General features: G+C 37.5%; 2 protein-coding genes and 2 long non-coding RNA genes across 4 annotated transcripts; 2 read left to right on the top strand and 2 right to left on the bottom strand.

Moving 5' to 3' along the window:
* Positions 1-42: 42 nt before the first annotated feature.
* On the bottom strand, positions 43-579 carry LOC148768291 (uncharacterized). The gene is made up of 2 exons (XR_016033055.1): positions 513-579; positions 43-439 (listed from the first exon to the last, which is right to left on the bottom strand). It is a non-coding gene; the product is annotated as an uncharacterized LOC148768291 (long non-coding RNA).
* Positions 580-5324: 4745 nt separating this feature from the next.
* Positions 5325-6945, top strand: LOC148768292 (uncharacterized). The gene is made up of 2 exons (XR_016033053.1): positions 5325-5819; positions 6572-6945. It is a non-coding gene; the product is annotated as an uncharacterized LOC148768292 (long non-coding RNA).
* A 1847-nt stretch (positions 6946-8792) lies between these two features.
* On the top strand, positions 8793-11197 carry LOC105971974 (protein trichome birefringence-like 19). Its single transcript, XM_012996912.2, has 2 exons — positions 8793-9357; positions 10304-11197. The coding sequence occupies exons 1-2, from the start codon at positions 8878-8880 to the stop codon at positions 11093-11095; spliced, it is 1272 nt and encodes a 423-aa protein (XP_012852366.2). The 5' UTR covers positions 8793-8877; the 3' UTR covers positions 11096-11197.
* Positions 11158-14675, bottom strand: LOC105971991 (golgin family A protein). Its single transcript, XM_012996929.2, has 6 exons — positions 13644-14675; positions 13237-13359; positions 12787-12978; positions 12629-12710; positions 11815-11879; positions 11158-11711 (listed from the first exon to the last, which is right to left on the bottom strand). The coding sequence occupies exons 1-6, from the start codon at positions 13935-13937 to the stop codon at positions 11415-11417; spliced, it is 1053 nt and encodes a 350-aa protein (XP_012852383.2). The 5' UTR covers positions 13938-14675; the 3' UTR covers positions 11158-11414.
* Positions 14676-14845: the final 170 nt, after the last annotated feature.

Here is a 14845-nt window from a genome sequence, read left to right on the forward strand (position 1 = left end):
TTTCTAATTGGAGCTGCGAATAACGTAAACTGGTATAAGCCATTTGTCGAAAGAATCAAAACCGATAATTGCATTCGTTACTACAAACAATTGCGACGAGACACCAAAAATCAAATATGTGTACAATCACAAGTATATCAAATATAACTAATAACCAAACTTAAATGTGTATGTAGGGTTTCAGAATGATATTTTGATGAAAACCAATATGTCTAAAGCTAAAATGTAGAGCAGAAAAGCTGACCTGAGAAGCATTAACCTCTGCAAAGTCTCGTTTCGACCAGCGGTATGAATAGGAAGTTTCTGCCGAGGATCGACAGAGTAATCGGAAGATATATTTTTCTTGTAAGAACCACTTGTTCCAAAACAGTTCCTTGTATATAAACTGCTGCTTCCTATTCTTCTCCACATTTCGATTAACTTTTCAAGCTGCCTGAGCCTAAAATCACAAGATAAAAGACGAGTTAGTTATTATTAATGCAAATTTTTTTATACGAAAATGTACCTCTTACGATATAAAATAGCTTGAATAGTAAGAGATGTATCCTGTTTTGCAGCTAGTTGCTTGTTAATTGGCGCGGCCGTGCGGATTTCAAGCCTAAATCTCGCACGGCCGTCCGAATAAAAAAATCGGGCATATTAAATAGGGGTTTTCCAAACCACAATTCTCACAACTCTAATTCCTCTTAATTCGAACCCTAACCCCCTCTTTTCAAAATTTTCGATTTTCTTTGAACAAATTCGCCTAAATCCCACCAAATACACACACATAACACTCAAACATTGTTGCTTGTTGGTGATTTGTGCATGGAGGCTTCAAGAAAGGTGCATATTTCTCCACAAACCCACTCCACCAAGAACGCCCACAAGGTGTTCGACGAATTGCCCAAGTCAAGTTTGGGGGGAAATTTGCTACTCAATTCACTTCTAATCCCTTCCACACGCATTCTCAAGTCATGGGGAAACGAGGACGTGACGGGGAGGGCACCTCACAAGGCGAAGGCACTTTTAAAGGCAAGGGGAAGGGCAAGAAAACCGATCAAATTCCAACACCGGACGACGATGCTTTTTGTGTCGAAGGCGCCAGCGCTCGTTTTGAGAAGCAAAAAGTGAAAAAACTTGTGACGGAGCGTGCCTATGAGATCACCCTTCCACAATTTGCGCCGTTGCACCAAGAATTCCTACGACGAGGGTGGCAAGCATTATTGGAACCGGAGGGGTCGATCAATTTATTGTTGGTCCGCGAGTTCTACGCCAACACCCGTATCCTCCTAACAACGGATCAGAAATCGAGCACGGTTCGAGAAAAGCGGGTCGATTGGTGTGCCCAAGCAATCAACTCCTTCTATCACCTCCGACATGCGCCATTCAATTGGGAGCAAATGCAACTTGCGGTCACAAGAGATCAACTCGCCGAGGTGTTGTGCGATGGACCCCCAATTTGGTCCGAACTCTCAACCGAGGAGGCATACGAGTTAGAGTGGAAATGCATCCACCAAGTAGGCAAGGCGCCGAAAACAATAGTTAACCACCCTCAAACTTAAAATTCGCATTGACCTCAATGTGATTCGCCCGGGGTTTAAGGATAGAAAACATTTGTTTAAGCGTCGGGACCATCGTTGGGTTGCTCACCAACCCCACCTTGCGTATGAGCATCACCATCCTCTTCCTCATCCGAAAACTCGGGTACCGGCTCAAGAATCGGTGCGGGCAACGGAGCCGGTTCGGCGCACTCGGGATTGTCGCATGTCAAATGGCGCACAATGACTTGGAGCATCTTTCCCGACCACCGTTGGAGGGATTCGATCGTGATCAACTTGTGTTCCACCGTGGCAAGCCGATTTCTCGTGATCACCAACTCTCGTTCCATTCTTCTTTGAAAACGGTGTGAGAAGAATGGAGCGAGAGTTGGTGATCACGAGAAATCGGCTTGCCACGGTGGAACACAAGTTGAGCACGATCGAATCCCTCCAACGGTGGTCGGGAAAGATGCTCCAAGTCATTGTGCGCCATTTGGCATGCGACAATCCCGAGTGCGCCGAACCGGCTCCGTTGCCCGCACCGATTCTTGAGCCGGTACCCGAGTTTTCGGATGAGGAAGAGGATGGTGATGCTCATGCGCAAGGTGGGGTTGGTGAGCAACCCAACGATGGTCCCGACGCTTAAACAGTTGTTTTCTATCCTTAAACTCCAGGCGAATCACATTGAGGTCAATGTGAATTTTAAGTTTGGGGGTGGTTAACTATTGTTTTCGGCGCCTTGCCTACTTGGTGGATGCATTTCCACTCTAACTCGTATGCCTCCTCGGTTGAGAGTTCGGACCAAATTGGGGGTCCATCGCACAACACCTCGGCGAGTTGATCTCTTGTGACCGCAAGTTGCATTTGCTCCTAATTGAATGGCGCATGTCGGAGGTGATAGAAGGAGTTGATTGCTTGGGCACACCAATCGACCCGCTTTCCTCGAACCGTGCTCGATTTCTGATCCGTTGTTAGGAGGATACGGGTGTTGGCGTAGAACTCGCGGACCAACAATAAATTGATCGACCCCTCCGGTTCCAATAATGCTTGCCACCCTCGTCGTAGGAATTCTTGGTGCAACGGCGCAAATTGTGGAAGGGTGATCTCATAGGCACGCTCCGTCACAAGTTTTTTCACTTTTTGCTTCTCAAAACGAGCGCTGGCGCCTTCGACACAAAAAGCATCGTCGTCCGGTGTTGGAATTTGATCGGTTTTCTTGCCCTTCCCCTTGCCTTTAGAAGTGCCTTCGCCTTGTGAGGTGCCCTCTCCGTCACGTCCTCGTTTCCCCATGACTTGAGAATGCGTGTGGAAGGGATTAGAAGTGAATTGAGGAGCAAATTTCCCCCCAAACTTGACTTGGGCAATTCGTCGAACACCTTGTGGGCGTTCTTGGTGGAGTGGGTTTGTGGAGAAATATGCACCTTTCTTGAAGCCTCCATGCACAAATCACCAACAAGCAACAATGTTTGAGTGTTATGTGTGTGTATTTGGTGGGATTTAGGCGAATTTGTTCAAAGAAAATCGAAAATTTTGAAAAGAGGGGGTTAGGGTTCGAATTAAGAGAGAAAGAGGAATTAGAGTTGTGAGAATTGTGATTTGGAAAACCCCTATTTAATATGCCCGATTTTTTTATTCGGACGGCCGTGCGAGATTTAGGCCTGAAATCCGCACGGCCGCGCCAATTATCGGTTTTAGGCAGTAGCTGCTTTAACTTTCGGACGGCCGTGCGAGATTTAGTTAAGAAATCCGCAGGGCCGCGCCATTATGTGATTTTAGGCAGTAGCTTCCCCGAAATCTCACACAGCCGTGTGAGATTCCTGCCTCTTTCTTGCACGGCCGTGTGAATAATTGCAATTAGGTCCCTGAAAAATAAAAACTTCTTATTAGTGCCCCTAAAGTTTTTTTTTTTTTAATCGAAGAATTTAGATATATATATATATAAAGAGGCACATATATATCTATATCTCTTTTTTTTTTTCGAAGAAGAAAAAAGATCTTATAAGAATTTTTTGACCGACCTCCAAGGGATAATTATTCAAAAATCTCCACTTTTCTACCTTCTACATATTGGCTAAAAGAAAGAACACCTTTTCTCCGAGCCTCAAATCAAGGTTCTAAGGATAAATTCGACAAAAATGGTAGGCTTGAAAGGCTCAAACGGTTCAAAGAAGGCCCAAATCATATCCCAAATCACTTACTACCCAACACTTCGTATCATAAATGTCCTAAGGTGAGATTTAAAACCGAACAAAGCATGATTTAGCATAAATAAATTCCAAATTTAAAATGAAAAATCTTCAACCAAAGCAATGCACAAGGTGTGATTCCTAGCAATAATTCACTTCTACGTTCCGTTGAACCGAAAGCTAAACAAATATCTACTCCTTATCAACATAAAACAAGTAATCTCATCACACATTGACTAAAATCACAAGATAAAAGACGAGTTAGTTATTATTAATGCAAATTTTTTTATACGAAAATGTACCTCTTACGATATAAAATAGCTTGAATAGTAAGAGATGTATCCTGTTTTGCAGCTAGTTGCTCGATTAAGCTGTGAAGCTGTTTATCCGACGTTTTCTCTCGTTGACCTGTTGATGAAGAACATAGAAACGATGTATAGCTGATTTTAAAGATTTTGTTTTATGGAGACTATCGCTCGAGAATTGAAGCAGATATTTTCCATTTTGAAAGCAAACTATATGGGCAGATTTTTATTACTCACTGGTCACTGCTTTTAGGCCATAGATGAAAAGTAAACAAATACATAAAAACTCCAGTTTAAACTTATTGAATCCACAATTTCAGGCTAAATTCGATTTAAAACACACACACACACACACACACACACACACGATAGCTTATTGATGCTTTAACAGCAAAAGGTGATTGCAGAAGCAAAACAATAATGTTATTGGAAACCAGATAGTTTCCCCCAATTTTATATTTATGATTTTTTTTTTCTACATTTTTACTTCCTACGAATAGAAGAAGAATATGATTTTTCTACATTTTTACCCGCACCGCCGTCGACTGGCCGCTTCTGGCAGATCCCCAACACCACCGACCTCCCCATGACCTACGGCTACCGCCGCGTCTTCCGGACGGCGCTGAGGGCCATAAACTGCCGGAAAAACTTCAACGGCGTGGTATTCCTCCGGACATTCGCGCTGTCGCACTTCGAGAACGGGATGTGGAACGAGAGAGGGAACTGCCTGCGGCGGCGGCCGTACCGGAGCAACGAGACGATTCTGGAGATTCTGAAATTGGATTTTTACATGATTCAGCTGGAGGAATTTAGGGCTGCGCAGAGAGAGGGGAAGAAGAAATTGAGGTTGCTGGATACGACGCATGCGATTCCATTGAGACCCGACGGGCACCCGAGTAGATAGATATGGGCATTGGCCCGATGCTGTAATCCTGTATAATGATTGCGTCAACCGGGCCCATTGATTCCTGGGCCGTTTTTTTGGCCCATTTATTGAAGGTGGAGGCCCGAAAATCAAAGGCTGAGAGACTATTTCAAGTTTCAACGAACAAAAATGCATTGAATTTCAATATTCCTTTCTTTCTTTTTTATTGTTTTTAGGGAAATTATATTATTTAAAAACATTTATTCAATATAGTGGTTTTTGGTTAAGGTTTACGAAATCTCTCTTATTTTTACCAGCTTCAGATCAAGGTTGATAAATCGCATAATCAAATCGAAAATCATTTTGCTAAATTTATTAATCGTACGAGTTTTATTTTATCAGCAAGCATATTTAATGATGTCATGGCTAATGAATAGCCACATTTAAACAAGGGATTATTTGAGAAAACCCCCTCATATGCCTTTTATAGTTAGTGTAGGCCCAAAAAAATTTCTCCTTTTTGAGATAAATCCAAAGTTTTATTTATCAGCCTTTTTAATTACGATTTCTCTAGAATACCCTTATGTATTACCTTGTATAAATTTATGTTTTACTTTTTTTATTTGACAAAAACCAATTATTTAATATTAAATTAAATTATAATAATTCAATTACACCCTAACCCTATCACACGATCTCCATTTTTTTTAGTTTTCATTTCTTCTTCTCTATTCACGGCTCCACCTTCTTTCTTTTCTCCACCGAGGCCTTTTTCTCTTCTCTCTACCATCGTTGTGATATAGGCAAAATCTCGTTTCATGATGATAAGTTTTATCGATCTCGATTCATCGCCGATGGCATATTCAGTCGAAACCCTGCATTTTCAGTCGATTCATCCGGTGTTAACCAACCCTTTTTGCCTCCATCCCTTGTTCGAAGCTCGGTAAGTTCCATTTACTCGTATTTTGATCAGTATTCACAAATCACAGTTTCAATGGCGGCATCATGTTATTAACTCCTGATCATTGTCTGTGTTTTTCCCCCTTTTTTTCTTTTGATTCATGGAACTCGGAGTCTAAAAGATTTGATTTTTTTGGTTGTATTCGGAATTGCTTGATGACGTCATTTTAGCTAATTAATTCTTAGAATTAGATCAGGGCTTCCTTATTATAATAAGAGTCTGCAAAGAGTAAAACTCAATGCCATTTTGTTTGCTTTTGTTGGTAATGTTTTCCCCTAATTTAGTCACAGTAATTCGTACCTTAGAACTTAGTTTTTCGAATGTGTTTTATGGATGCATCCTAATATCAGTTCTTGGGAGGTTTGGGACAATGCTGCAGTTTAATTGGTTCAAAGACGACGGATTCTATTCAATAAAAGTTGTAAAATCGGGCATAGATTTTATAGTGGAACTTCTTACCTCAGTTATTCCGGAAAGATGCCTATTTGTAAAAGAGGAATGGTATATTCAGTGGCGTCGATATTCGATGATTTCCTTTATATATGCTTTCATTTGTTTTAAGTGTTTTATAATAGTGATTTTGATAAGACTAGTGGATCTCAAGGTATTGGTTACGAATTTAATTTCCAATGTTTTACTATCTATCATTATTGTCAAGCTCTATTGTCAAGCTCTATGATTAATATTTGGTACCTCTCTTGATTTTAAATATGGAACCATGTTTTTGTGAGTAGGGGATAAATTTGATGTCGTCTGTCATCATCCACACTTTGGCGGATGTGTTGTTCAACGCCAACACGCCACCGTCGTCTCAGGATCTTCTTCGTCATCCTCGCAAAGAAGAGCAGTAATCTGCTTGTGGTCAGAGCCACCAACCACCGCCTTCATATCTGGCGATCCATATAACGGCGCCAAGGCAATATAGGCACCGCCATCAGGCGATTCAAATAGTAGATTATGTTTTTTTATTTGTTATTTTTTTTAGTTGTGTCAGTAGTAATCAGTAGTGGATTACGTATGTTTTTAGTGGTTTTGGATAAGTTTGTCGTGAATTTTGGTAATTTCATAGTGGATATCAATAATTTCGTAGTGGATTTCGGGCAATTTTCGTTGTGGATTTTGATAGTTGTAGTGGATTTTGATATGTTTGTAGTGGATTTTCGTAATGGAATACATTAATTACGTAGTGGTTTTCGTTAATTGTACAGTGGTTTTCGTTTATTGCATAGTGGTTTTTGTTTATTTGCATAGTGTTAAAAACACTGTATGAGTTGATAATATACATGTCACTGTTGTATTTAATGGTGTAAGTTTACTCAATCCTTACGTATTAGTGGTTTTTGTTTTTGTTTCTATGTGACAGAATATGGACATAAAAGAAGGAGATTGAACAAAACGGCACGTACAACTTTAATTTGGAGTGGTTATGTATGAGCTATTGATGGGTCGAAAAATTGAGGAAAACGAATCAGATGGGGCTCTATTTGATGTAGTACTCATCTCCATGTATATTTTAGATCGCCGAAGAGTGGATTTATAATTCTCACGTGTCATTAAATAATGAATTATACTTACAGTAAATAGTGGATTTAATTTTTTGGCAAACCTGCTGGAAATAAAATGACTTTTAAAAAACTGAAATTTTCAATAAGTTTATAGTGAATTTTCGTAATAGATAATGTTAATTAGTTAGTGGTTTTCGATAAGCTTATAATGGATTTTCGTAACCAACTACGTTAATACATAGTGGTTTTCGATAAGTTTATAATGAATTTTTGTAATGAAACACATTAATTACATAGCGGTTTTCGTTAATTACATAGTGGTTTTCGATAAGTTTATAATGATTTTTTTGTAATGGAATAAATACATTACTTACATAGTGATTTTCGTCAATTACATAGTGGTTTTCGATAAGTTTATAGTGGATTTCAATTGTTAAAAACTTTGTTTTTTAAATCAAAATGTCAAAAGAGAATTTAAAAAAAAAAAAATTAAAAATCAATTTTTAAAAACGAAAATATTTTTTTTTAAAGAAAATCAAAATTTTATAATTTTCTTATAAAAAACGCTTCAGAATAAAAAAATAAAAAAAACAAAAAAAAAAACACACAGTTTAATCAAAATTTTAAAAAATAACTTCTGCAAAAAAAAAAAAAAAGTCAACTAAAAACAGAATTAAAAAAACGTAATTTTTTTTTAATTGAAATGGCATAAGATTTTTTGAGAGATTTTGGGGATTAGGCGAATTTTTAGGGGAGTTATTTAGGGAAAATAAATTAAACATTAAAATTAAAAAATACACTACAAGGGTAATATAAGTATTTTGCTATGGGAGGGGGTTATCTCAAAAATGGAATTATTAATTGGACTTATCCCTCTTAGGAAATTGAGTGAGGGGTTTATCTCATATAACCCCTTTAAACAATAACTGTTTTTTTTTTTTATGTTTTTGTTTCATATTACCGTTTTAACATTATTAATGCAACTCTAAGCATTAATTATCTCTTATAAATCATTAAATCATAAAGGTTGTTCTAATCATTTTTATATTAATATTTTATTTTATTTTTAAATCAAACTACACTTATTGAATTTCTTAATTTTGTGAAAAGTAAAAAGAGACATTTATAAATAATATCTCAACTTAAACCTCAATTTTTCAATTCTCATTTAGTGTTGAAAAATATTAGCCTTTGTTAAATATTTTTTTCATAAGATTCAAAATTAATAATAATAATAATAATAATAATAATAATAATAATAATAATAATAATAATAATAATAATAATAATAATAATAATAATAATAATAATAATAATAATAATAATAATAATAATAATAATAATAATAATAATAATAATAATAAATAAATAAATAAATAAATAAATAAATAAAAAATAGTGTATGGGCCAATTTATAAAATAGTTTCACAATAAGTCAATAATTATTGCAAAATGTATATTCTTATCCAGTCTTCACTTTCTTTGACCTTTGTCTCCCACACCTTCAATTTCAACTTCAAGCTCCAAATCTAGCTATGGAGCAAACCATAAAAAACAACAAAAAAATAAAGAATAGTGCTATACTACTAATCTCTACAGCATTAATCCTCATCACAATAATCATCCATCTCAATTATCCATTAATATTTCTTCAGAGTCCTTCTCTATATTCGAGCTACAAGCAAAATTCCTCGGTGATTCATGCAGGAGGAGATATTAATAAAACCGATGATCACGAGAAATGCGATATCTTCACGGGCGAATGGGTACGGAATGCGGATGCTCCGTATTACACGAACACAACGTGTTGGGCAATCCACGAGCAGAATAACTGCATTAAATACGGGCGACCCGATTTGGATTTCTTGAAGTGGAGGTGGAAACCCAACGGTTGCGAATTGCCCGTTTTGAACCCGTATCGGTTCTTGGATATGGCCCGGGGTAAGAAAATGGCATTTGTCGGTGATTCTGTGGGGAGGAACCATGTGCAGTCTATGATTTGCCTTTTATCCCGGGTTAGTATGGTCATTTGCCAATTTATATTTTACCAATTTCATACACACACACACACACACACACACACACACACACACACATTAATTCATTCTGCTTGCTTATATATCATTTAAAGCTGTATCTATCGTGACATCTGTTTTTGGCGTGAGAATTTTCATGTGGTTTAATTTGCATGCAAGTGGATAAGCTAGCATTAACACACACACACACACACACACACATATATGTGTGTGCATATAATTAATATGAATTTTTTTTGATTTTGGTTTAATTGATTAATTAGTGTGTTTAGTGTTTACGTTCACATTAGTTGATATAATTAAGGAGGGAATTATCGAAGTGTGGGAAAGGGTTAGTGTTACTTATTTTTCAAAAAATCCCATCAAGAACTCAATTATTTCAAGGTTTAATTTAGTTTAAGGTAGATTATGACAAAATTAAAGGATTGCATCACTAATTAATAACGACTGCTTTGCTAGTTGCTGCGATTCAAGAAAATAGTAAGGCACTGCAATAATTGTTATTATATTTATTATATTGAATTTTTGTTAAAAGAAATGAAATTATTGGTGAGTGTATATATATGGATAAGATGATAAAAGGCATGTGGGGCTTTAGATCTCAACCAGAAACTGTAGGTCAGTAGGACATAAATACATATATATATTTTATATATATGTATATATTTATAGATCTATGATTATTTATACTTTATTGAATTATTGATTAATGAAAGCTAAAAGGAAGACAGCTTGGATTAGTTGGATTAATCTTGGACACTTGTGTGTTTATTATTCTCAAAAACATTATTTCTCAAAATTATTAGTATTAATATTTTTTCAATAAAACCAATTATGGATGATAAGAAAAATATATTTATAATAATTAAAAGAAAATTTAACTTGTGTTTATATCAATTTTTACGAATATGTGTTGCAATTTCAGGTAGAATACCCGATAGATGTCTCCACAACTTCGGATGACCACTTCAGACGCTTGAGTTACGTAAATTACAATTTTACCCTCGCCTACTTTTGGACCCCTTTTCTGGTAAGATTCGAAGAACGAGACCCCGATGGCCCGGCCCACACCGGCCTCTTCAACCTCTACCTCGACGAGTCCGACGAGTCGTGGACGAGTCAAATCGACGGGTTCGACTACCTCGTCCTCAACGCCGGCCACTGGTTCCCCCGCACCACCGTCTACTACGAGAACCGCCGCATCGTCGGCTGCCGCTACTGCAAGCTGCCCAACGTCACCGAGTACCCAATGGCCTACGGCTACCGTTACGCCTTCCGGACAGCGTTTAAGGCCATCAACGGGCGGAAAAACTTCAGCGGCATGACGCTCCTCCGGACATTCGCGCCGGCGCACTTCGAGAACGGGATGTGGAACGAGGGCGGAGACTGCCCGCGGCAGCGGCCGTACCGGAGCAACGAGAAGATTCTGGAGGGTGATAATTTGGATATGTACGTGATTCAGTCGGAGGAATTAAAGGCTGCACAGAAGGAGGGGAAGAAGGAATTCAGGTTGCTGGATACGACGCAGGCGATGCTACTGAGACCAGACGGGCACCCGAGTAGATATGGGCATTGGCCTGATCAGAACGTGACGTTTTACAATGATTGCGTGCATTGGTGCTTACCCGGACCCATTGATTCGTGGGCCGATTTTTTGGCCCATATAATTAAGATGGAAGCCCGGAGAACCTCCGCCGAGAGACTCTTTCAGCGATAGAAGTAAATGCACTGAATTTCGTCGATCCTTTCCTTTTTTTTCCCAAGATAAATATATGAATATTAACAAACTCTACTACTTTATTCGGAGTATCTTAACAAACTCCTTCAACTGTGATTATATTAATAGATAGATCACATACCGGAAACAAATTCCAGATAACGAAAACTGGTATATGTTTTTTGTCGAAAGAATCAAAACCCATAATTGCATTCGTTTCTACAAATAATTGTGACGAGACACCAAAAATCAAATATCTGTACAACCACACGTGTATCGAATATAACTAATAATCAAACTAAAGTGTATATAGAGAGGTTCAGAATGATATTTTGATGAAAACCAGTATGTGTAAAACTAAAATATAGAGCACAAAAGCTGACCTGAGAAGCATTAACCTCTGCAAAGTCTCGTTTCGACCAGCGGTATGAATAGGAAGTTTCTGCCGAGAATCGGTAGAATAATCGGAAGATATATTTTCCTTGTAAGAACCACTTCTACCAAACCGATTCCTAGTATATAAACTGCTGCTTTCTATTCTTCTCCACATTCCGTTCAACTTTTCCAGCTCCATTTCTTTGATATGGATTTCACCCATGAGACCTTCTGCCTGAGCCTAAAATCACAAGGTAAAAGACGAGTTATTATTAATGCAAAAATTATACAAAAGAGGCACCTCTCTATAGTATTGAATAGCTTGAGTTAGTAAGAGATATAACCTGTTTTGCAGCTAGTTGTTCAATTAAGCTGTGAAGCTGTTTATCCAGTGTTTTCTCTCGCTGAGCTGTTGATGAAGAACATAGAAACATGTAAACCTGATTTTAAAGATTTTGTCTTATTGAGACTATCGCTCAAGAATTGAAGCACATATTTTCCATTTAAAGACAACTATACGGGCAGATTTTCCATTACTCCCTGCTTTTGCACATGATTTTTCACAAGAGTATTCTGTTCTGGTGGCGTTTTAGCCCATGGGTGAAACGTAAAAAATAAATCAATCCTCTCATTTAAACTTATGGAATCCGCGTTTTCAGGGGGGCGGTTTTCGATTTAAATAAACACAATAACTTATTGCTGTTTTAACAGCAAGAAGCGACAGCGGAAGCCAAAACCATAATGGTATTGGAACTGTGTAGGATGTGGCCCTTTAACCACGTTAAATGGTATTAAACAGCCTGCCAAATAGTTTCCCCCAAATTTGTATTTTAATTATCTTTTTCTCTATGTTTGCTCCTTTAGTGAACCACCCGTACATAGATGCATTCTTTCTTTGGTTAGGAAACATGGGAAAAGCGACCAACTACTAACAAAACAAACAGCTCCTTATCGAAATTGGGGGCTAACTACTTCATTAGCCAAAACATTAATAACCAGTAAGATCAAATTCTCAAGTATTTGCCAACTTCTAGACCTACCCCCACCCCCTTCACATTCTTCCATTTAAATGGTCATAGTTGGTGCTAATATGCTGCCATTGTTTCTCCGAACGCGAGAATTGTCAATTAAATAGAGCACAGGTATTAGACGAAGTACCTGGAGTAGGTTGCTTCAATGCATTATCTTGGACCCGTTGCCACTCTTTCTCCAATTCTTGAACAATCTCTTCCATTGAGGCCTATAAATGAAACAGAATTTCATCAGTTCAAATTAAACGAAACACCACAGAACTTATAGTTAACCATGCAACAGACCAGTTCCTTTTTCTTGTTATCCAACTTCTCCATTAGTGCTGATTTGGGAGCTTCTGCTTCTTCTTGCACTCCAACTGTTAATGATTGGGATTCATTAAGCACTTCAGTTGATTCCCCTAAATTTTTAGCATCCACAGATGATTTTGCTCTTTGCCACTCTTCTTCCAGGTTTCTCTCAATCAAGTCCATTTCCTGCAAAGAATAGTTTGTAAGTTATCCTCGTTCACTTACATATATCGGATTACATTGGATTGGAGTGACTCCTTACTAACTAACTAATTATTTAGTTAACGAGATACTCGGTTTCATTGTATTAGATCTAGTGTTAAAAGCTGAAATTTCTCAATAAAATCCAAACATATTACTACCTCCAACTAATTTAGTCAATTGGACTTAATAAGAACTATGAGTGCAGAAATACGTAAAAGTCGAGGGAAATTAAACTCTGACCTTCAACTTACTTCGCAAGGAATCTGCTTCGTGCAACTTCTCCTGAATTTTAATTTCGCAATTGGAGATGGCACTTTGGTACTCTGCATTTTCTTCCTCTAACCTAACCTGTCTCAGCTGTGTCTGCAATGGAGAAAGAATTACCGAATTCAATTGCTGAAATATGCCTAAATTATGAGCTGAACTATCACACTATAATTTCAGTTCTGAACTGTCTGCATGTTTTTTCATCATATATCAAAACGCGGGAACGAAATAACGCCTGTATTTACTAATAGGGTATGCAAAAGACAATCAAATTCAAATTCAAATTCAAAAAAATTGAAAGAAGATTGGAATTAAGAAAAATTACTTGCGAAAAAAAAAATTAGGCATATTCATAGAGAGAGAGAGAGAGAGAGGAATACCTGCTGTTTGGTGGTGGAATGGGCGTTGAGTTGAAGGGCGAGATCGTTATTGGAGGCGAGGGAATGGGCGTGGAGGTGAGGAAGGCGTTGAGAGATATCCGGGGGAGGCAATCTCAGCCGCAGATCTTGGATCGAACGGTTCAGAGAAGCTGATTTGAGATCGAGCTCTCGAACGTAGGTCAGCTGGTCGGGAGTGAAGATGAGAGGGATGGAATTGGGATCGTTGTCTTCGTCGCTCCTCCCACCACCACCGCCTCCCACCACGTCCGCCGCCCATGCCAGTAGGCCAGCCATCTCTGCTTACTTCAACTTGCTTCCGCTTTCTTTGTCTCTTGTTCCCGAAATTGTGAAAATAAAAAATAAAAAATATAAAAAATTACAATTTGTTTTTCTAAATTTTTAATTTGATTTGAATTGATTTGTGTTTGCATATTTGGGCCTCATGGATTCGTTTCTGGACCATCCACTGGTTTATCAATTGGGTCATATCTACCAGATAAATAACAGCTTTAATAACAATGGAAAATGATTCTCAAAAAATAAAAATAAAAAATCAAAGGAAATTTTCATGTTAAAACAAAGACAATGGAAAATTTGTTTTTTACAAAAATAATAGTTTTTTTTTAGCAAATATTAATAGGGTGCGCATATATGCAAGACTAATTCCACTTGTGCAAGACCAAATTAAAAAATTTAATGTATAAATACTATAATATTCTTACTTATTAAAAAAATAAAAAATCCCAAATGTCCAATACCAAAAATTCAAAAACAAAAAAAAAAAAATCCTATTACAAAACCACAAGACCAACTCTCATCTTCTCCATCAAAACCTTTCTCCTTCCTCATCTATAAACCCACAAAACCTAAACATTCAAAATCATCAAAACTCAATTACAAATCTTACAAAGATGGTAAGTATGGAGTCAGAAGACATCAAAATAGAAGAATCTACGGTGGAAAAACACAAGAAAATATGCATTTATGTGTTTTTTTAGCTAGAATATCGTTTTTCCAAAAAAAATCCTGCGCAGACGCAGTTGACATGTACATGTCGAATTTTATAGGCAAAAATCGACATTGAGCTGTCGATTTTTTTAGTACAAAATCGACACCTTAGTGTCGAAATTTAACTGTTAGCAAAGTAGTCCAAATATACTAAATTTCGACATTAAGGTGTCGAATTTATGGACATATATTCG

The sequence above is a fragment of the Erythranthe guttata genome, chromosome 8 (genome assembly GCF_056151865.1).
Source record: "Erythranthe guttata isolate IM_541 chromosome 8, IM_541, whole genome shotgun sequence".
Lineage (NCBI taxonomy): Eukaryota > Viridiplantae > Streptophyta > Magnoliopsida > Lamiales > Phrymaceae > Erythranthe > Erythranthe guttata.